The sequence below is a fragment of the Chinchilla lanigera genome, unplaced genomic scaffold, assembly GCF_000276665.1.
Source record: "Chinchilla lanigera isolate Chin_1 unplaced genomic scaffold, ChiLan1.0 scaffold00059, whole genome shotgun sequence".
NCBI lineage: Eukaryota > Metazoa > Chordata > Mammalia > Rodentia > Chinchillidae > Chinchilla > Chinchilla lanigera.
Genome location: NW_004955460.1, coordinates 6970077 through 6993901, shown reverse-complemented (window position 1 = coordinate 6993901; position 23825 = coordinate 6970077). Strand labels below are relative to the sequence as shown.

The following is a 23825-nucleotide window of genomic DNA, read 5'->3' as shown; positions in this document are numbered from 1 at the left end:
GGGAAGTAGAAGTCAGTGTAAAAATTATTAGAACAAAAGTTACAAAGTAAAACAACCAGAGTTACAGAATTTTGTGTTAGAGGTCGAATGACTAGGCATCCTGGTGTGTCTAAAGCCATCTAATGTGTGCCTGTTGGCCTGTGTAATTATTAATAGCGCTCCTTTTGTGCGAACATATGCCAGTGTATAATTAACTACACCACTCATATAATTAACTACATTCAACATCTCTTAGTAATAATCATTGAAGTGTGGATGTCTTAAAACAGTCCTTTGTTAAATGGGTTAGGATTGCAGTGTTTTCACACAAGTCTCCATGCTCAACAGGGAATAGCAGGCTTAACCTTGTGAGCATTCTTGACTCATTTCTGTGTTAGGACCAGCTTCCAACCAAGAATACCACCTGCAACTGCAGCCTCAGAGTGGGAGAGTGCATTTTCTCATCTTTCCGAGATTTTGTCTGCCAGCAGCAGTCTCTGGGCTAACCAATGGAGTTCTGTTAATAAGCATTGGGAGAAAGGGGCCTAAGGAGCTTAAAATAGACCACATGGAAAAATAAAAGGCAGAAGAATCGTCAAGGAATAGTATGATGTTTTGATTCTAAAGAAAGTGACAAGTTCATCTCATGGATTTGATCAAATTGTTGGAAAGTAACCTTATAGTAAAAACTTTTCAAAGTTATTGAGCTAAGATTATTCATCTAGGGATTGATTCCTCCCTCTCTGCCTCTCTTCCTTCTTTCCTTCTTTTTTTACTCCCCTTGGTGCCACTGAGGATCCAAAATAGGGATACTGAACTAAACTACAGCCTCTAGTTTTGTTTGTTTATTTTTGTTTGTTTGAGACAGGGTCTTGCTATGTACTTTAGGCTGACTTTGACTCATAGCAATCCTCCTAGCTCAGCCTCCCAAGTGCTGGGATTAGAAGAGTACACCACTGCACCTGGGTAAGGATATCATTCTTTTCCATGAAGCAGCAGGAAAGACAGCTGATGATGATAGCATCCTCCATTCTATTGTGACCTAGAACTGAGTATATTCTCGCTAGGTATAGATGCTAGGCTAGCGGGTTTTTCTTTTTTTACCCTTTTAAAGATGTTAATCTCTTGATTTCTAGCTGCAGTTGTTTCTGTTAAGTCAACCATGATTCTTTTCTCTTTTCAGTGTTTTGTTTTTTTTTTTTTGGTTGTGATTTTAACAGTTTTGTTCTGATGTTTTATATTTAACCTGCCAGGTTTCACTGAGATTTTTCTGTATTTGCAGTTGTGTATTTTGTAAGTCCTGGCAGATTGTCAAACTATTACAGTGGTATCCCAGTTGTGAACTTAATTTGTTCTGCAGTTACAGAGAAGATGCCACAGTCCTATTTGTCACTTGACACAGAGTTTGCAAATGGAAGCAAATTTTTGCTAATGCCTCTGTTTGCAAACCAAAGTGTTCATGGACAGAAGCATTTGTAAAGCGAGGTATTGCTGTATTACTGAAGTATTTCTTCTGTTCAGTTCTTTCTTTAAGTACACGTTAGACTTCTGATCATTTTCTTATAGGTCTGTGGCACATTTTTTGTTTTCATAAATTTTTTTCTTCGTGCTTCATTTTTAATCATTTCTAGCTGTTTTCCAGTCCATCTTTTCCTGATATTCCCTCATCTCCTGAAAACCCTATCCAATAAATTCCTTAATTCAGGCATCTTTTTAGTTCTGAAATTTTCATCCAGATCTTGTAGCTTCTTTGCTGAAGTTATCTTATTGCCCACTTTTGCTAATCTTTTCCCTCTGAATTCTTTAAGACATTGCAAATGTTCTTGTGTTTGAATTCCAACATTTAGCTCATCTGTGTTCTGTTGATATGCTTTTGCCCCCTCTCTGCTTCCATAGCTCTTTGATGTGTTTAAGGAAAATAAAGTTTTAAAGTGAAGCCAGTGCGTTAGTGTTGTTGCAGTAGAGCTGGTGGTCTTTTGTGAACGTCACGTCATGTTTGGAACTGGAACTCAGAGCACCTAAGTAGAATTCCTTCATGTATCTCCCTCTTATAATGCACACTGGAATAAACTGAGTGGACAGAATGGAGGAATAATGTTTGTATATGTGTATCCATAGCTAGCAAGTCAGCTGAGGTTGAGAGTGAGAATCATCTCAGTAATGGGCTCTGGTGTGTATTTAGGCCAATTCAGACCTTTGCATTGAACTCAGTTCTTCAGATACATTTCAACACTGGCTTTCACAGCCAGGTTAAAGCTAGCATCTTCCTTCTCTGGCAGTGTTGTGCGTTGCAGATAACAGTTCTTTCCTTCCTGGTTGAATGGCTGACTGCCAGCTATAGCTCCTGCTGCTGTGCAGCATCTGGAAAAAGTATTAAGAGAGTTTTTATGCCACATATTGCTAAACTAAGAGAAGATCAGAATTCAAAATTTCCAGTTTCTACTGAATGCATATTGCTTTTGCATTTTTAATAAAATAAAAAAAATTATAAGCCGAACCATTATTAAGTTGCTAAGAATATGCTGTGACAGGTTTAGGTTCCTTTCCTTAAAGAAATTTGGGCTGGGTTGTAGTTCTGTGGTAGTATTCTTGCCCCAAAAGTGCGGGGTCCTGGTTGATCCCCAGCACTGTGCGTGCCATGCACTTGTGCACACACACACACACACACACACACATAAAATTTGCTTCTATTGCAGTACGATTGGTCTTAGCATCCTTGTCAAAAGTCAGTTGGCCACAGATATACGATTTGCTTTCCGGGCTGTCAGTTTCATTGCATATGTTGTACGTCTGTCTTTACATCAGTACCATATCTTTTGATTGCTTGCTCTTTGAATTAGTTTTTGCAACTGGTACATAGAAGTCTGCCAACTTTTTCCCTCTTTAAGATTGTTTTATGCTGGACCGGGGATATAGCTCAGTAGCACAGTGCCTGCCTGGCAAGCGCAAGGTCCTGAGTTTGATTCCCCATACCAAAAACAAACAAACAAAAAAATTGTTTTATTATTTGGAACTTCCAGTTTCATATGAATTTGAAGATTGGCATTCACATTTCTACAGCTTGTTCTTTACTGCCGTGTGATATATATTGTATCAATTTGGGTGGTTGGTTTATTCAGGCTCTCTGGGGTATATTCTCCTGTTGGTGGAGAATGGATACATGCATGTGTTCTATTTTTAAATGTTTTTCTTTCCCACGTTAATTGGGGATTTAGACATTTGTTTTTGTCAAGCTCTACCTTGAATGAATTTATTCTTCAAAAGCATTTGTTGCTAAGGAAACAGGCTTTGTGGCCACGTTTTACAGCCCGCATTTAGAAAATGATATATTTTCTAGACATTATAGCCATTTTTCATGATTTATACATGTTTTATAAAGAAAAATCACAGCACTCAGAAAACTGTTTTGCAATTAATTTACCCTCTTTGTTGGCAGGTGCCCTTTTTGTCTCCTTTGGAAGGTCACATTTGTTTAAAAATAAACTGTCAAGTGAATTCAAGTGCTGAAGAAAAAGGTTTCCTGGTAAGTAACATCGCTTGATCTTTATTTCTTTTTTTCCATTTTGTGAAATACAGACTTGGGGTCCCGTGGGAAGGGGAGCCTGTGATTAAGTGTAAACTGGTTCGGTAAAGACTTGTTGCCTCTCTTCTGTATACCAGTCGCTGTGCTGATGTCGCTTCCTGGGGGCAAGTGTGGGTGCCCATGCCTGTGGGGGGAAGGCAGCTCTGGGGTTCATAAACTGCATATCAGTAAAGGAATAAGTGCACAAAGTTTAAGGAAAGGAAAACATTTTGTTGGGTACTTTATTGGAACGGGGGAAAAGGGAGGAGAGATAGCTACCCTGTTAAATCAGAGTAAGGGGCTCTGGGAAAATAGAGGACCTGAGGGCCACTGGTTCTTGGCTGTTTTCATTGGGTGCTACGGATCTTCCCCTACTTGGAATTTGTCATTACCTGATTGGTTTCCTGGGATGTCATAGATGGATCCCAGTGCCCAAGACCCCTCACCCTGTGTCATCTTCTATGTGCACATTCTTAAGTGCTCTTTATTTGCTTTCCCTTGTCCTGTCAGACTATCTCTAGAATTTATGAGTTGGTTAAAGGGACCTTACATACAATGTCGAGTTAGCAATTAAGTAAAGGGAAACATAACGAGAGTATAGACAATGGTACCTGGGTTCACGAATTTAATTTGTTCTACGATTTTGGAAGAAATAGCTTTGGTTGTGCTTACTCAATGCAGAGTTTGCAAACGAAAACAAAATTTTGCCAAATGCTTCTGTTAGCAAACTAAAGTGTTCGCCACACTACTGTACTGTGCACTACATAAAGAGCTGTCTTTTAAGCCTGCCCTTTGTAAGGTGGGGAGGGGTGGCTCCGGGTAACTTGGTTAGAGTGTGGCTGATCAGCTTTCTCTTTTCTTGTTAATTACTCCTCTAGTAAAGTTTTAACTCTTTCTGGTCAGGGTTGGCCAGAAAGACCAACAAGGCCCTCGCAGTTTTACGGACTCCTTTCTTCTACACTGGTACTAGAATAGGATAGGTCACAAAAAACTCTCCACTCAAGGGAGAAGCACCAGTGAAGCAGCAAGCACAGTGTAGCACCCAGTTTTATGGACTCCTTTCCCCTACACTGCTACCGGAATAGAATAGGTCACAAAAAATAACCTTCCACTCAAGGGAGAAGCACCAGTGAAGCAGCAGGCGCAGTGCAGCACCTGTGGTAGGCAAGCGTGTAGAGTGTGCAGCCTGGACGCCAAACCACCCTAACTGTGCTGAGGAAACCGGGGAGGCCGAAGGGAGCAGGGAGCAGGAGGAACTCAGGAGCCACTGACTGGAGCCCTTGGGGAGAGAAGGGATCCGGGAAAGAGGGGCATGGAAGGGTCTGCAGTTCCCTTCCTGTGCCCACTCACCCGGGGAAGAGAAGGGTGGCCCACTGGGACAGGGGCAGGTGTCTCGGATGGCTGGAGTTAGTGTGGGAGTGTGTGCGAGTGTAGGGGGCGGCTGGGGAGGACGGTCTGATTGGAGTTGCAGACCAGTGGAGTTGCTGTTGAACGTGAGAAAGAAGAGCTGGACTGTAGCAGAAGCCCACCTGGCCCAGGACTTCTGACAGACCCTAGGAACATAGCTGTTCCTTCTTAGCTTTTTCACATGTAAATCCAGCAGGTGGCACTAAATAGTCTTGGAAAGACTTTTTAAAAACAATTCCTGACTTGAAAGCTGTGTTTACTTTCTGACATTCTCTTTTGATGTAAATATTGTCATAGTTCATTGTAGACATCTTCAGCAACTGCTAGGCCCTGTTGTAGTAGCCAGTTCATTTCCATGCATTGCGTGACCTATTTAGTTTTTGAGCTGGTCTCTAGTTAGATGCAATCAAGTTCATTCTATCTCGAATCCTACGGGCTGTTTCTATCACATCCATAGAGAGATGTTGTGAGGAAGAGCTCAGGACTCCTTCACAGATCCTCTGTCCCATGCCTGAACAGTGCGTTTTCAGGACCCCAGCTCTCTGCAATGGAAAGGGAAACCCCATCCCTTCCTGGTGAGCCAGGGCAGCCCGGGGAGGATGCCTGGCCCCTGAGAGACTGGTTCAGGTTCTAAACCTGTCCTGGGCCGGCTCAGCTTCTATTGGTGAACAGCAGGACAGGGGTGCTCTTCCTCTGACTGTCATCACTTAATTTCCCTGGCCCTCAGTTTCCTTTGCTATAAGGATGAAAAGGCCACTCTTTCCTTCCTCTCTGAGTACAGTATGGTGTGACAGTAATTGTTATTCTCATCAGCATCTTTGTCTGTTCATTGCCTGTGTGATGTGAAAGGTGAACGTAGACACAAGAGGGAGCTGGTGATCCATCTGTACTAACTTTTGCACCTAAGAGTGAAATAAGATTCCTGTATCCTTCCTGGGCTGTAAGCAGTGTTGCCCAGAGAGGCACACTTTAGGGGAAGGAGTGAGGGGAGCGGAGAAGGCAGGGCAGGGGGGACTCTGCTTGGAGCAGGCTAATTAACTCAGCTAATAAGTGAACCTCAGTCTAGCATGGAAACACCTCCTCTCACACCAGAAACTTTCCTCCTTGGCCAGAGCTTGCCTTCCTCACTCAAAGTACCTGTGGGAGCTTCCCATAAATTAGGGAATTGAAAAGAGTGTATATCATACCACCATGGGATTGGTGTAAAGATTGGTTGAGATAATTTTAAAAATGTATTTATAGAGGTGCTTCTCACAGAAAGCACCGAATAACATTAGTTTTTTATTAGCTATCCAACTGTCAGAAAGGGGACATTGTACTTGAAAGGTGCAAAGGTCTTGATGTGTTGTAAATCAAACACAAAGCTGCCTTCGGATCATCTGCAGCACAGGGCAGCACAGGAGGCAGACGATGTGCAGCCACTGTGGCTCTTTGGGCCCCAGCAGGAGAGCTGAGTGTGACAGACGCTCTGGGCCTTTAAGCCCGGAGTACTCTCGGCTCTGAGGGGAGAGGGCTCTGACCCATGATCTACAGCATCGTGAATGTTCTTTTCCTTGCTTTGGTCTCTAGCATAAAAGTTTGTAAAGAAAAATAATTATAATTAAAAGTAGGGGTTTTATATAAATTAGGGCTCTGTTGTGATTACAAGTAGAGCTTCTACTTATATTTCTGCTTACATAGAATTATTTCATTGGAAGAAAGCGCAGATTGATAAGTCTCAGTGTCTGCAGACCCGTGTGTGGCCTCAGCGCCCCCTGCTCCCTGCAGAACGTCCCTTGTATGTTGGAGGCGAGGTTGGCCTGGTGCCCGACTGCAGGGCGATGCTGCTTCCTGTGGTGCCGGCCCAGCAGCAGACCAGCATTTCTGAGGGTTATCGCAGGGATTCAGCAGGGCCGCTCATCATGAGTTGACTCTTTTAACCCTCTTAGAAAACTGTTCTCTTGAATAAAAATTAAATGCCAGTCTTACATAGGAAGATAGTTCTAGCTTAATATTTTGTCATTAATGTTTTAACATGTACTGTATTGCCGCATGTGGTGCCTCACGCCTGTAATCCCAGCCCTTGGGAGGCTGAGGCAGGAGGGTCACTGAGGCCAGCCTGGGCTTCATAGTGAGCTCAAGTCCAGTCTGAACCACCTAGTGAGACCCTATCTTAAACCTCCCACCCCAAACAAAAAAAAAAAGGTATGGCATTCATATTGTCCCCTCTCCAGTAAATGAGGAACTAACCCCCTTCTTTTCGGAGCCTTTAATGGGGATACCATGCTTTTGAAGAGCCTGAAATTAGGAGGAGATATTTATTTGGGGGTAATATCTGGATGTTCTTAAAGGCATGCAGATGATGTTATAGTTAACCTCTGATGTGAATGTTTGGAAATTGTTAACGACATAATCAAATTCATTTAAATAGATTTTGACATGGATGATGACAATATACAGAAACCTCCCATGTAGAATAGCCATTCACTGTTAAGAAATTTTCTTTGAGTTTCTAATGTCAGCATTTCAATTGACTTTCCAGACTATATTTGAAGACGTAAGTGGCTTTGGTGCCTGGCATAGAAGATGGTGTGTTCTTTCTGGAAACTGTATCTCTTATTGGACCTATCCAGATGACGAGCGGCGGAAGGTAATTTAAATAGTACTGCTCATGGGAAAGCCCTGGTGCCGTTCGCCGGGTGTCCATGCAGGTGTCCCTGTGCTTCCCGGCCCAGATTCCCCATTGCGCATACTTCTTGGCTGTTAAATGTCCTGGCTGCAGGTATGTGTGTGTTTGTGTGTGTGTGTGTTTGAAAAAGAGCGGGAGAGTATTCTATCCTGTCCGTTCATTGGGAGCTGGCCACCTTATAATACCATAAGGTGTGTATTTTCTTTTCCTTTAGAATGTTTCATAATAATTTTAAGTTGGAAATTTGGAAATACATTAAATTCAACTTTATAGTTTATTAGCTAACTGATTTACTTATGTCTGTGATACAACAGTAATGAAAAACGATCCATAGTTGGCTTTGATTTTATTTCTAAAACTTATCAGTAGAATTTTGTTTAATAGATTACCCCTCATTTTAAAAGAATTTAGTATTATCACCCAAGTAAGATTATTGATTAGCCCCAAACTAGAAACTAGAAGTAAGCAGAATTAAAAAGCAAAATCATCCGTAACAGGTAATTACGGTTCATATTTTGGATGTATATCTTTCTAAACTTTAAAAATATGTAATAATAATTATGTCCATTTATGAATGCTTTAAAAACAAGAAGAGTGCTTTTTAAAGCCTTTTTTGTTTTGTTTTATTTTCCTTTATGCTGGGAACTGAGCCCAGGACCTTGACCATCGTGGAAAAATGCTCTACCACTAAGCTACACCCTAGGCCAGAGCAGCAGTCTTTTGTCATCTGTTTTTTATTTAACCCTTCAATGCTTAGTGGTCCATTTTAGGACTGCCCATTATAGTGAAACATAATGAAATGTGTTCTCTAGGTAACATGTATGAATTTTATGCAAAAATTTTAAAAAATTTCAATCTTCGGCGTAAATGGCTTCATGATGTATCCTAGCATCTTTCCATGTTGATAAAGATATATCTACAATGTTGTTTATTAGTTGTTAAACAATATTACATTGTTGTCATTAAAGTTACTAATATTTTAAAAATATATTATGGCCAGGTGTGGTGGTGCATTCTGTAATCTTAGCACTTGGAAGGCTGAGGCAGGAGGGTCATGAGTTTGAGGCCAGGCTGAACTGTATAGTAAGAGCCTACCCCAAAGAAAAAGACGTGAAATGTTTAAGATATTCAAGAAGACATAAAAATAATTTCAGTCAACCTTTGTTATCAGACCAGTGGACATTCCCCATATAGTTCTCCACACAGATAATCCCTGTGCTAAAATTATTTATCATTCCTATGCATTTCTTAAGATTTTATTCTAGCCGGGTGTGGTGGTGCACACCTATAATCCCAGCACTTGGGAGGCTGAGGCAGGAGGATCTTTGCAAGTTTGAGACCAGCCTGAGTTATAAAGTGAGCTCAAGGCCAGCCTGAACTATATAGTAAGACCCTGTCTCAAAAAACAAACAAACAAAAAAACCCAGGATTTTTATTCTATATAGTAACTATGTTATTCCAATTGCAATTTTTAAACATACAAATCATATATTCTACAAGTAGCCTTAATTAGGTCAACACAAATGTGAAGTTAGTCCAGGTTAATGTGTGTAACTCTAGTTTGTCTCTTCTCTGTAGCATAGTATTCCATTAGAAGGCCTTACCACAATTTATTCCTTTTCTTATTTATGAACACTTAGATTATTTCTATTTGGTGCTTTTATAAACAGTGCTGGTGTGATTTAACTTTTTATATACATGAGTGGACGTTCTTTCTTGAGTTTTACCTAATAGCAGAATTGATGAGTGCAGGATTTGGATGTCTTCAACTTGACTAGATTTTGTCAAATGATTCTTTAAAATGGTTGTGCAATTTTCTGTTCCCACCAGGAATATGCAAGAATACATAGTTTTCCTTATTCCCACCAATGCTTGCTAATTGGTCTTTTAACCTTTGGTCAGTATGAGATAGGCAAAATGTTACCTCACGTTTTTCTTTCGTATCTTTCGGATTACCAGAGTAAGGGCTTTTTCTTGTATTTATAGTGATGTATATTTTGTCTTCTATTAATTGATTTTTTTATATTTTTCTATTTCTTTTGGTAAATTATAATTGTGTTTCTATAGTCTTTGACCAGGTGTATCTTTTAGCTTTAAAGAGTCTTTTCTTGAATGGAATGTTAAGAAAATCAGCTCTGTCAATCTACTGTTTGTGCTCTTCTGAGTCTTAAGAAAACTGCGAGGTGTCTATAAGCTCACCCTTTGGGAAAGTGAGGCAGGAGGATTAGCAAAAGTTTGAGGCCAGCCTGAGTTATATAGCTAGATCCTGTCCTAAAAAAATCCAACAGCAAAAAAGGAATAAATGAATGAAGGAGTGAATGAGAGAAAGATTGATTGATTGATTCTTACTTTGCAGTTGAAAAAATTTCTCTTAAGCCTCCTTGCATGGTGGGTCACACCTGTAATTCCAGCAGTCAGGAAGCTGAGGCAGGAGGGTCACCACAAATTGAAGGCCAGCTTAGGTTGTATAGTGAGTTCAAGGCCAGCCTGAACTACATAATAAAACTGTCCCCAAAACAAAAACAAGAAAAGAATTTCCCTCATGTCTCCTTCTGAAGTTACAAAGTTTTATAGTTCACATTTAATTTATTCCAAATAGATACATTTTTCTGGACAACCTATTATGCCAGTGTTGTTGAACAGTCCCTGCTCCCTGAACTGGTTTGCAGTGTCCTTTCTGGTGTATATGAAGATACTCAGTGTATGTATGTGGATAAAATGTCATTGCTTTTGTTGGTTTAATTTTAGGGTTTCGATGCTGTTTCATTTGATCTGTTTCTCTACCCGAGTCTTAATTATCATAGCTTTAAAATAGATCTTAGTGCCTCATAAGGCACCTTGCCTAATTTGTTGTTACTCAGTAGTGTATCACTGTTATGGACCTTTGTTATTTACACATGCACATGTACACACACATGCACCCTGCCATTGCATATATTTACCTTTTATAATTAAAAATATTCAAGTGATTACGAAACAAATGAGAAATGGTATAATGAATTCCTGGCTTCAGTAAATATGTTTGTGTTTTGTTTCTGTGTCCAGAACACACAAAGCTTTTATTCTTGCTGCTTTGCCAGGGGTATTTTAAAGCCGTTATCAGACTTCATAGGAAATCATTTCGTCCATGGCAGGCCAGGCTGTGGGTTCCTAGTGCTGGTCCAAGGCAAGCCAGGGTTTCAGGCTGGTCTACTCTTCTGTATTCTGTCTTCTGCACTGATTTTGCCCTTGATAGTTTTTTCTATTTTATGAATGTATAATAGTTTTGTAGCACTTGAGAGGTTATGTAATGGGAGGTATTTCAGGTTGTTTAGTTTGCCATTTATGTTAGAAATTCAAATTATTTATTTTTTTAAGTTTTTATTTATTTATTTGGTTTTCTTTGAGACAGTGTCTTGCTGTGTGGCCCAGGCTGGCCTTGAACTTGCACCAATCCTCCCCCAGCCTCCTGAGTGCTAGCTGAGATTATAGGTGTGTGCCACTACGCTTGGCAGAAACATAAAATCTTTTTTTGTTGTGAACTCACTGTGTAGCTCAGGCTGGCCTCAAACTCACGGTGATCCTCCTGCGTCAGTCTCCCTAGTACTGGGATTACAGGTGTTTATCACTATGCCTGTCTACATAAAATCATTATTTAGATAGTCCCCTATTACTGTCATTTAATTTGTCAGGTTTTTTACAATTAAAAAAATGGTGATTGCATATGTATAAACATCTTTATGTGATGATGATGATGATTATTATTATAATTATATGCTTTTTGGTGGTACCAGGGATTGAACACAGGGCCTTCATGCTGAGCTACATCCCCAACTTCTTTTTAATTTTTTTTGTTTTTTTCCGGTACCAGGAATTGAACTCACGACCTTGCGCTTGCCAGGCAGATGCTGTGCCGCTGAGCTAAATCCCCAGCCCCTTCTTTTTATTTTTTATTTTACACTTTCACCAGTGGGGTATAAGAATTTCTGTTATCCTCCAACTAGTTACCAGAGGTTTTTATTGTTCCCACATACTTAGGCAATGTAAGGGTTTAAAATGGTACATTTTAATTTCTCTTCTTAATTACTAACGGAGTTGACAGTTTTATTGGCTTTATAGATTGTATCTGCCCATATGTGTACCTCTCCCCTTTCCAGGACCATTTGGTCTCATGAATTTTTATCTCCCCTTTGGCTCCTGCAGTGTAGGAATGACATGGCTCCCAAAGTTACATGGCAGTTGTTTGGCCTTACCTTTTAGAGATACATAAAAGATATTTACACACGAAATACTATGTCTAGGTTTTCATTTATTGAAAGAGGAAAGGACAGGGACGTATGGACAAAAGGTAGCTGGGTATGTGTTTCTGATTGTTGAAGCTGGGTGAAGTACTTAGGGGTGCAGTGTACTGTTCTTTTTATTTTCTGTTTGAAGTTTTCCATATCCACAATAGTGTTTTGTTTGTTTAATGGTTCTTTGTTTTGGGTTTGTAGGGTATTTGGCAGTAACCTTGGTTGATATTTTTTGGTTTCAATTTTTATGACTAGCAAGAAATAGCAATAAATACTGAATTTGTTTCTTTCAGCCCAATGTAACTCAGTGTTAGCTTATTTTTAGATTAAGAAATAACTATTTTTTGTTTATTAATCCCATGATTGAAAAGACCATATTGATTCCAAATAGACAAGAGGCATAATCTGAAACAAAATTGTCTCTTAAAGTTTAGCTTGTGAACTTACTACACTGCAAAAGATCACAAAAAGGTGCAGCCAACATTTAAAACTGATAAAATACTCTATTGCAAGCTTCACAGCAGAAATATTAAAGCATTACTGAAACCATGTGAGCCACAGAACAGTACCATTAAGGCATATCATGCCATTGATGTAAGAAAAACATTTAAAATATCATCCTGTTTCCTACAAAATACCATTTCCCAAGAAAGTATAGATTTAATCAGATGACTGTTAGAACTAGAACTCTTCTTCCCCTGCAGCTCTAGATTTTCTTTAACCCACAGTATCTCCAGCTAATAATTGGACTGAACCTAGCATCTCAGAAGAGTTGTATAAGCCCAGTATGGAACAGGAAAATAGGTAAAGGGAACTAGAAGAGTACAAAAAACAGTCACTTCTAAAACTTGCTGATGCTCAAGAAATCAGAGACCCTTCATTAAAGGGGGTCGCATATGCCTGAGTCAATGTTCACTTTTACTTAAAAAATTTTAGTTTTTAATTTTAATTGACAAGTAATAATTGAATATAGGTATGTGGTGCAATGCAGTGTTCCAGTGCCTATGTACATGTGGATTTACCCGGTGGAACTGATTAGCTCACTGTCATCTCAAATACTTATCATTTCTTTGTGGTAGGAATATTAAAAATCCCCTTTTAGCTATTTTTTTTTTATTTTAAAGAAAGATAAAAAAGAAATAAAAGCATGGTACAGAGTTTCAAAACAGGTAACCAGAAATTAACAATGGTTAATATATTGCATATTGTTGTCTTCAGAGTAGTTGCTCAGATTACACAATGTAGGCATGGAAAATTAGTCAACCAATGTAAGCACAAGCTGATCTTACCAGTGGACTAAAAGAAATTAGTAGTATAATTATGTTCGCTATCTTGTATATGTGTATATTTTCTTTCCCCTTCCTTCTTTTCTCCCTTCACTCATCCCAGTTGTTCTTTCCTTTTGGGCAGTTTCTTTCCCTTTCTCAATATCCATTGCAGATTTTGCATCTTATTTACTTTTTTAGTTTCTTACGCTAGGGAGACGAGACCATGTGTACTCGTGTCAGTTTGATTTATTTCACTTAGGACTATGGCCTCTGGTTGCATTCATTTACCTATAAAAGCCTGGAGTTTATACTTCTTTATAGCTGAGTAGCACTCCATTATATAAAAATACCACATCTTTTTTATCCATTCCTCAGTCGATAGGCATTTGTGTTGTTTCCAAGATTTAGCTGTTTCAAACTGTGCTGCTATAAACATGGGTGCACATATATCACTGTGATATGATGTTTTTATTCTTCTGGGAAAATATGTAGAAGGGGAATAGCTGGGTCAAATGGGACTGTCAATCCTAGTTTTTTGAGGAATCTCCACACTGATCTCCACAGTGGTTGCACCAGTCTACACTCCCACCGACAGTGGAGAAGATTTCCTTTTTCCCCACCGCCCTGCCAGCATTTGTTACTGATTGATTTCTTTATGCTGGCTATGCCTTTTGGGGTGAGATGGAATCTCAGTGTTATTTTAATTTGCATTTCTCGGATGACCAATGATGTTGAACATTTTTTTGTATATTGCCATTTGTATTTCTTCATCTAAGAAGTGTGTATTCATCTCCACTGCCCATTTTTGGATTGGGTCTTTGAATTTGAGGGGCCTGATTTAGATCTTTGATCCATTTTGACTTTAGTTTAGTGCATGGTGATAGACATGAATCTAGTGTTAGTCTTGGGCATGTGGAAAGTCAGTTTTTCTGGCACCATTTATTAAAGAGGCTATCTTTCTTCCATTGACCATGTTTGGCCTGTTTGTCAAAGTTAAGGTGGCTGAGTGTGTTTGTAGTTGTGTCTGCATTTTCTAATCTGTTCCATTGGTCCTCAGGTCTGTTTTTGCCAGTACTATGCAGATTGTATCACAGTACCTTTGTAGTATAGTTTTAAGTCAGGGATTGTGATGCTTCCTGCCTTGCCTTTGTTGCCCATGATTGCCTTGCTATTCTAGGTCTCTTTTGTTTCCAAAATATTTCCAAATGCTAGTGGTATTTTGATCGGGATTGTATTAAATCTGTGTAACAGTGTTGGGAGAATGGCCATTTTCATAATGTTGGTTCTTTCTATTCATGAGCAAGGGATATATTTCCATTTTATTTTCCAGTACTGGCTGTTGAACCTGGGGCCTTGAGCATGTTAGACAAGTGCTCTACCACTGACCTATAATCCTGACCCTTATCTTTCAGTTTTCTGTTATCCTCTTCGATCTCCTTTTTTCAGAGTGCTGTAATTTTCAAAGTATAGATCTTTTATTTCCTTTGTTAGACTGATTCCTAAGTATTTTATTTATTTGAATGCTATTGTGAAGGGTGTGATTTCTCTAATTTTTCTCTCAGTGAGTTTGTTGTTGTTTCAGGAATGCTGTTGATTTGTGAGGATTGACTTTTTATCAGCTATGCTACTGAGTTTGGTTGTTAATTCTAGAAGTCTCTCTGTGGAGTTTTTGGGGTCTTCTATGTAGAATATCATGTCACCTGCATATAATGGTAATTAACTTCTTCCTTTCCTATCCTTATTCCTTTTATTTCTCTCTCTTGTCTAATTTTTCTGGCTATTGTTTCCAGAACTATATTGATAGGAGTGATGATAGTGGACATCCTTATCTTATTCCTGATTTTGGAGTGAAAGCTTTCAGTTTGTGTCCATTTAGTATGATGTTGGCTATCTTCAGTTTCATTCAAGCAATTTGGCCAGCTTTCAGTGTAGTTTTTAATTTCCTGGATATCTGTTTGAATCCATTATATACATTTTATTTGTTTACTGTATGGATCATTTGTGGTTTCCATCCTCTTCCTATCATCTACTTTTTCTCTATCTCTACTCTAGATTGGCCAAGCATTTCCTTTATAGATGTTTCTCTCTTTTTTTTTCCTTTTTTTTTTTTTTACCTCAGAGATTATTTCTGATCTGATTTCCTCTATGGCCTCATGGATTTGTTTCTTTACTTAAGTTGCTATCCTTTGAGAGATTTCTCCTGTGTGTCTTCCAGTTTCTTCTGTGTGGATGTGTCCTGGACTTGTTCTGTGTGGGCTGGAGATCTGAGACTGCATTTTGCTATTTCATCTTGTCATTTTCTATTTCAAAAAAAATTTTTATGTGGTTTTCTGTGATGATCCTTGTGAGTTTTTGTAGTGGATAAGTGTATCACTAGTGTCAAGGCTTCTCTGGGAAAAGTGGTTTTCAGGGATGCCTTCTGTGTGTAGGAGATTCTTGGATTGTGTCTGTCAGAACATCCTATCTTACCAATTAAATAAGGGTAGGATGTTGGTATCTCTTTGGCTCAGCCCCCAGTCCTTTGTTTTAGGGCTGTGATGAGGTTTCTATCCCAGAGCTTCCCTTATTGTTACTGAAGGGTGAACCCCTAACTACAACAGATATGACATCCTAGCTAGAGTAGTAAAATTAGCAATAACAATAGCATTAAGCACTACTTGGAAATTGAGAAACTGTGGTAATCATTGACTTTGTACTTTAGTCCAGAGGAGGAGAATCTATAGTATATAATAAAGCCAATCATAAATTAGGAGTTTGTATGCAAAGTGTCTCCCCTTGGTAGAGTAGTTTTACCCTGAAGTGGGGAAACTTAGAGATGATAGTGTATAAAACAAAGAAACTGCAAAAGTAGTGGAAGCAAGGCTGGAGGACAAAGGATGTTTGCACAAGGTGTGGGAAAATAGAGAAGGTGGTAGAAAAGAAAAAATGAAGGAGTATTTGAGGAATTATGTGAACTTTTCACATAAGTTTGAGGGATAGGATGAGTTTTCTCTGACTAGAGTTCTCTCCAGCCGTTTAGAAAACAAAGGGGGAAAAAAGGAAGAAGAAGAAAAGAAAAGAAAAAAAAAAAAAGAAAAGGGAAGGGAAGAGAGAGAAAGAGAAAAACATTTTAAAATTAAAAAAATATAAAATAAATTGAGAGAAAAGGACTGGTTACTGAGTCCTGAGTTCTTCCTGAGTTGGTTCCAGGTCCTGTGGAGGCCTCAGTCACCTGCTGGCCCAAACTGTTACTATTGCTTCAATCTTTTCACACCACTAGTCTCACATGTCCATCCTGTGTGCCCTGGTTGAGACCTTACCGTGTCACTGGTGTTCCCTTTGGTCTCTGGGCCTTCCCAAGTAGTTTGCCTCAGCTGTGGCAGTAGTGAGCTGGGGGCGGGGGGGAAGGCTTGTTTTTGTGCCTTTTGCTGTGGTTCACCTGGGTCTGAGTGGCAGAGAGGTGATGGGAGGTGCTTTCCTCCTCCATGGTGTTCACCTGTGTGCTTGAGCAGTGGCAGAAGGCAGTCCCTTTTAGCTATTTTGAAACAAATATTTGTATTAATTGTAGTCATTGTGCTGTGCAATAGAACACACTCCTCCCAAAATTTTCAACTTTGTTCCTGTTGACCAGTGTCTGTGCTTCTCTTCCCCTTTCCCAGCCTCTGGTGATTACCCTTCCCTCCTGTACTTGTGTGAACTTGACCTTCCGAAATTCCATACAAAAGTGAGATCATATGTTACATGTTTCTCTGTGCCTGACTTGTGTGACTTAACATAATGTCTTCTAGGTTTTTTCGTATTGTAAATGACAGTGTCCTGTTCTCATATACAGTTGAATACTATCCCATTGTATAGGGACCACATTTCTGTCATTCATCTGTTGATAGGCACGTAGATTGTCTGCGTATCTTGGCCATTGTACATGATCCTTCTGTCCATATAGAGTGCTGACATCTCTTTGACATACTGATTTCCATGTCTTTGGGCATATACCCATAATCGGATTGCTAGACCATATTATAATGCTTTCCTTTTCCTCTATTTTTGTTTTTTAAATTTTGAGACAGGGTCTCACTAAGTTACCCGGGGTATGTGTGAACCCAAGATCCTCCTGCTTTGGCATACTGAGTAACTGGGAGTATAGGTGTCATCATGCATCATGCATCATGGTGCACAAAGAAACTGCAAAAGTAGTATAAGCAAAGCTGGAGGACAAAGAATGTTTGCACAAGGTGTGGGAAACTAGAGAAGGTGGTAGAAAAGAAAGAATGAAGGAGTATTTGAGGAATTTTTTGAACTTGAACATTTTTATTCTCCTCCTCTGGACTAAAGTACAAAGTCAATGATTATCACAGTTTCTCAATTTCCAAGTAGTGCTTAATGCTATTGTTATTGCTAATTTTACTACTTTAGCTAGGATGTCATATCTGTTGTACTTAGGGGTTCTCCCTTTGGTAACAATAAGGGAAACTCTGGGATAGAAACCTCATCATTTCTTAACCTTGAGCTTGAATATATATGAAAAAAATTACTGCTTAGGGACTGACATATGGTGCTTTTTAGTTTTAATTCATGTAAATCTACCCACTGTTTAGTGCTTATTGACTTAAATCACTTTATTTTTGATTAACATTTTTATGTATTTTTAAAATTTTTATTAGTATGTGTTTGCAGTACATAACGATCACATTCATCATGGGGAATTGGTGCATATACGTAACACAGCTTGATTCTTTTTACTTGCCTGCCCTGCCCTCCCCCTATATTCTAGTAATATTTTTAAAATTTACATTTCAAGAATCCCATAGGAAGGATAAACCTGGCCAATTGTACCAGCCGCCAGATAGAACCGGCCAACAGAGAATTTTGTGCAAGACGTAACACTTTTGAACTCATTACTGTCCGTCCACAAAGAGAAGATGACCGGGAGACTCTTGTCAGCCAATGCAGGGACACCCTCTGTGTCACCAAGTATGTATTGCCCTACTCTTCTTTGTGTTAACTGTGTCATTGGTTGCCCATTATGTTCTTATGACTACACAGGCATCAGAGATGGTCCTTAGCTTGAGCAGCGAGCAGCTCTAGTGGGGGAGCACACACTGCAGTGAAGCAGTGTATCAGTTCATACATTTGAGGTGGGTGTGATGCTCAGGTTGTATGACATCCGGTCCTGTTTGCACATATATGCACAGTGCAGGCATTTTCAAGGCAGTTAGTTCTTAATCTCTGGGTTAAGCTTAAATGATTTTGTGTGTAACTGAAAAGTCAAGCGTTATTCATGGATTGTACAGCTTTCTGTTCCATTAGAGAGAAATCCCTCATTCGGTAAGATGACACGACTTACGAAACCAGTCTTGTTCTGTAAAGTTCTAGTTGGCAATTAACAGGAGAAATTCTGGCAGTGTCACTTTTTTATTGCTGTTGTTAACCTTGAGCTTAAATATATATGAAAAAAATTACTGCTTAGGGACTGACATACGTTGTTTTGCTCAGATGGTCAGAAGAAAACTGAAGCCCAACTTCAGTGTATATAAACTAACGATTAGGGACAACAGATGGGATTTGACACAATCTTTTATTCATCAGGCTGTTGGCGGATGTTGCAGACAGGGAGGTGGGCAAAACTAGCTCCATGGTTTCTAGTGCAAAAATATTAGAAAGCTACATCCAAGAGACACTACACCAAAGTAGAAGAGTTGTCCTGAGACTGCCAGTGTGTTTCAAAATAACTACAGCACCCATTCTTTGGAGACTTATGTGTAGGTTCCTTTCAGATATGTTCATCTTGGCTCTTGGACTCCTTTCCTTGGGAGGAACCTTTCATGGAGCAGTAGTATCAGACAGGATAGGAGACAGAAAGTAGGATTATAATTATTTTGTTTGTTAACTGACCTGTCCATGTGCAATGAAAGGACCAACCAAAGCACAGCACTAAACAGTTCCTGGCCGCAGCAGCCCTCTTGGTGCCTTGTAACATTATCACAGTTTTCATATAACCCTGTGTTCTGCCTACTGCAGAAGCCCACCTGCGCTTCTCCTGGGGCCTCCCTTGTGGCAGAAGAAGCAAGACCACATGTTGCTCTAATCACTCTGTCTTTGATTTCTGTGTAGCTTCCCTTATAGTATCACCATTGTCCAGGTGTGTGCACCTTTGCTCAAGTGCAAAGAGCCCTGCATCCCTGATTCAGACCTGCCTGCTGCTTCAGCTTTGTTTGGGGCTCTGAAAGTTATCTCCTGGCCATCAGATAGTATAAACATTCTGCAGCCCCCTTGCCTGAACAATCCATTAGGGCCTTTTCAGCCTCAACCTTTTATCTAAATTTAATGTACCTCATTTTCATTTCTGCCCACCTAGCTTGCTGTCTTTCCCTTCTTCAAAACAAAAGATTTCTCTTTTGGTCAGTGTTTCCCACTTCAAAATAGACACTGTTGATCGGAACTAGAGATCCTTCACAGTTGAGAGGCAGGATTTTGTAGTGCCTCTTTGAAGCCAATGGACCTTTGGATTTGTGTAGTTGTTTCAGTGCTGGGGACTGAACCCAAGAGCCTGAATATAAGATGGTGCTCTCTATTTCCCAGGCCAGCAGACCTCAATTTAATCCCGACTCAGTAACTTAACAAATGTAAACCATGGGCAGTTTAGCAACTCAGTGGGACCCTGTCTCAAAAAGTAGTAGGCTGAGGGTGTAGCTCAGAGTGAAGGTACTGGGTACAGTACCTGGTACCACAAAAATGAAATTACAGACAAAACGAAAACCCTCCTAATAGCTGCCTCTTCTCTGTAGCAGGGTGGTCTGACTGTAAGTGAGAGTTCTTCCCAACCCTTGCCTGCCCCACCAACTTGTTATTCATTCTATTTGTAGCTTCATAAGAGTGCAAGGAAGAGATTGCTAGTATGACAGAGGTTAGGATAGACAGGCTTAGGATTTTGAGATAACTAAATACCATGTTTTACCCACAAAGTAGGGCAGAAATAATGGGGAACAATGCAGAGGAGAATTACCTGTAGGGCTGGTGAGGGCCCTATGCCTGTGATCCCGCTCTCATGGAGCCTGGTGCTGGAGGGTACTGGACTCCAGGGTTTGAGCCTGGGGTCCTCTTGCTAGGAAGCTGCCTGCACACAGCAGGTGTCCCACACATCAGGCACGTGTGCAGACGCTCACCTTCTTTGACTGGAAGCATCACTCACGGAATGGAGCGAGGTGCTATGATCACCTAGCCAAACTGGGGAAATTTTTATTCTGCTGTGCTTGGAGAAGCACCTCACTCCTTGGCTCTTGGTTATCTCCTTTAAGAGATGGTAAGGATGGGTCTTTTTTACCAGTTTGTGTTGACGCTGTTCCCCTCGTCTGGGTACCTGAGGTGTGGGTCGAGGAGGGGAGAATGTGACCTCTGCTTTGTGCGCTCCTGTAGGAACTGGCTGTCTGCAGACACAAAAGAGGAGCGGGACCTGTGGATGCAGAAACTCAACCAGGTGCTTGTGGATATTCGCCTCTGGCAGCCGGATGCATGCTACCAGCCTATTGGAAAGCCGTAAGCTGCAGGAATTTCCACATCATGTGGAGAATTTCTTGTGCATGTCATAAGTGTATCTCAAGAAAACATACTTTAGAGCATCAGATTTACTGATTGCATTTTGAGCTTTACACAGGGAAGGGTTTGTGCAAATATTCACTACATATTATGCAGTATTTATGTCTTTTGTATGTAAAATGTCAACTGCTTTCTGTCATTTATAAATGATTGGAAGTCAATTCATTATAGTTGTTGTTGCTAAATCTTAGAGTCTCATTTTCCTAGAAATATAATTGTTCAGTGTTCATCACAAAGTATTTTTTTAAAAGTATGAAACTCCGAGTTGTTCTCTTAGAGCTGTGGGTCTTGAAGCAGCAAGATCTTCCAGGAATGGGGACAGACACCTCCAGTTTGGTGATCTCTTCTTAGGCTCAGTAGGTTTTTCAGAAGTTAATAATCATCTCCTGGGCAATGATTTGTTAATACAGTACTGCAAAAAAAATTACTAAGGGACTCTAGAAGCATTTTTAATAATGGAGATGAGCACTTTTTCAAATAGCAAATGTACTAGTTTAGAGCTTGAGGCTACCTTTAAGAAAAGATGTAGACAGGCGACATTGTGTGAGATTTGGGGTTAAATATTTTATGTGGGAGAGTTAATTACATGGTTTACATGTCAGTTACATATGCAGTGTGGTGCACATTTTCATAGAATTCATGCTTTATTGAAATGATTATTTTTGCCATGTAGCTTACAGACTCCCAAACATGCATATTAATTCTTTCTATCCCTGCAACAAGAACAAATGTAAATTGAAGAACCTTTATATTAAAAGAACTAAACTTTTACCAAGCTGCTATAGAATAATACTTTGCTTGCCAAAGTTCTTGTCTTTTTTTATGTCTGTATGACAGTGTCTAGTGACCCATTTTGAAATCACTCTGAAAATGTTAATTCATGTATCCCTTTTAAAAACCTAATACCTTTTGTCATTATAAAATATCTGTAAAGCATGGTCTCAACTTTTAAGTACACTTTGGACTTCTTTTCTGAATTTCATTTAAAACACTAACTTCTGTCACCTCCTGTTTTCTTTTTTCATTCAAATGTTTTTCTTATATATATTATAAAAATGTATTTTATGACCTCTTACTGAAATAAACACTTGTACATGGCTTATGGCGTCAGTTATTGAAGAAAGGCTATGCGTGGCCCCAGTTCTGGGCTTCCTGGGCATACCGTCTTGACAGGATCTCACCTTTGTTATCCTTCCCTCAGCACTTGCTCTGTGGGTTCTTGGCGTGGCTGTGCGGTGCGTGTGTGGATAAGGGGTCCACTTCTGAGGCACGTCAGCACAGTGCGGTAGTCGGGTGTGTGCTTGGGGACACAGTGTGTGGTTCCTAGGTGCGTAGCAGAGGTGACTATGTGTGTAACATCACCAGGCGGGGCAGGAAATAGGTTTGATGGGACTGATGAGAAGGTCCCTGGTATTTATTGATAGGCTTGTGTTTAATTTGCAACAGGCATAACATATAGGGTACAAAATTCAAGAGGCACCAAGAAGTTAAGGTGAAAAGTCTCTTTGTCATAAGCACTTGTAGCAGTCTTTATGTGTCTTCCCAGAGCTAAACTATGCATGTTACTCAAAAACATTCTTTCGTTCATAAGATTTCTGTACATACTATTTGCTGTAATGTAAAGAAAAAAGTAAAGAAGTATCCCTTACAGATCATTCTAGTTCAGTATGCTAGAGTGTATGTAAAGCTCAATTTCGAAGAAGTTTAGGTTAAGGTGACTGTGGAACATCAAGTTAGAAATACCCCATCAGACAGCGGAAAATATTGTTCTGGTGATTTCACCGTCATCTGCTTAGTGGTGCTTGGCTGGATGCGTTAGAGTAGATGGGCTCACCCAGACAGTATAATGTAGAGAGAGAAATAATAATGAAAGAAACACTGTTCTTCAGGGATAAAGTGAACAAGTGTGGCTAAGAGATGTCTTGTGTGCAAGAACAACGGTCTGGTGGAAGAGCCTTGGATTTGACTATGAAATCATAAAGCAGGTGAATGACAGCTTGAATTTACATGTGCAGAAGTCAGTTGAGTAGAATGTTTCCAATAAAAATCAAGTTATAGCAAAACCCATGGAGGAAAAATGATAGAGTTGAGTACATTGAAAAGTCCTCAGGGGCTGGGGATTTAGCTCAGTGGCTAAAAGCGCCTGCCTGGCAAGCGCAAGGTCGTGAGTTCGGTTCCCGGTACCGGAGAAAAAAACAAAACGAAAAGTCCTCACAAGGTGACCCACTTGGGCCCCCTGCTGTTTCTCAGGAGCTGTCTCTTCCAATAGTTTTTTTAAAAAACAAAAAGTCCTTACAAATGTGTATAGACAAAGGTAAAACACAAGCAGTAGCTGAACTAATGTATAAAACATAAAAGAGCTCCTGTGAGCAGCTGTCGTGATTTAGCATCCACTATGTGCCCAGTGTTCTCTTGGTGTGTGCTTTCTCATGATCTTCATATGATCTTGTGAAATCAGCATTGAACCTAAAACTTGGCTAGGTTTTGAGGCCACACTGAGTGAGTAACAGACCAGGACATATAAACCCAACACTATTCCAGAATCACCATATTTCATTGTTACACAATGGTATTTGTCATATTTAACAGAAAGTTTTTCACACACAAACACAAATGTAGAGCTGAGAAACATGGAAAAATGTAAATTTAAGTGGCCGTGGGTTACTCGGCCACAGACTGGTGAAACTAAGCCAGAGTTGATTAGACACAAGCTCTACCCTCTTGGTGAGAATAGTAACTGATGCAGCCTTCTCAGATGCCAATTTGTTAACTTCCAGGAATGTGGAAAACTCAGGATCATATTGCCTAATCCTACCTGGAGGTAGCAGAGATTTTACAACAATCTTTACTCAGAAATTCAAGGGCATCAAGGAACACTGGCAAAACAGAGAGGTCCTCTCCTTCCTACAGCTGCCCAGGTCTTGGTTTTTGTGTGACACGCCTTCTGGCCCGGAATAACATCTCAAGGCAGGCGTCACGTTATCTCACACAGCAGGGAGCCTCTAGTGGTAGAGCTTTCATAACTTGGGAATCCTGCCAAACAAATCCACAAATTCTAAGTATATTTACTGCACACAATCCTTCACTGGCTGAATCTC

The 23825-nt window shown here is 40.0% G+C and overlaps 1 protein-coding gene across 3 annotated transcripts in view; it reads left to right on the top strand.

Moving 5' to 3' along the window:
* Anln (anillin actin binding protein) overlaps window positions 1-21825 on the top strand; it is a 61824-nt gene extending 39999 nt beyond the window's left edge. For all 3 annotated transcript variants that reach the window (XM_005397767.2, XM_005397764.2, XM_005397763.2), the window contains 4 exons: window positions 3416-3502; window positions 7470-7577; window positions 17933-18105; window positions 20548-21825. In XM_005397767.2, coding sequence (XP_005397824.1) covers window positions 3416-3502; window positions 7470-7577; window positions 17933-18105; window positions 20548-20671 — 492 coding nt within the window. In that variant the 3' untranslated portion in view covers window positions 20672-21825. The remainder of the gene's footprint in view (window positions 1-3415; window positions 3503-7469; window positions 7578-17932; window positions 18106-20547) is intronic.
* The last annotated feature ends 2000 nt before the right edge of the window (window positions 21826-23825 follow it).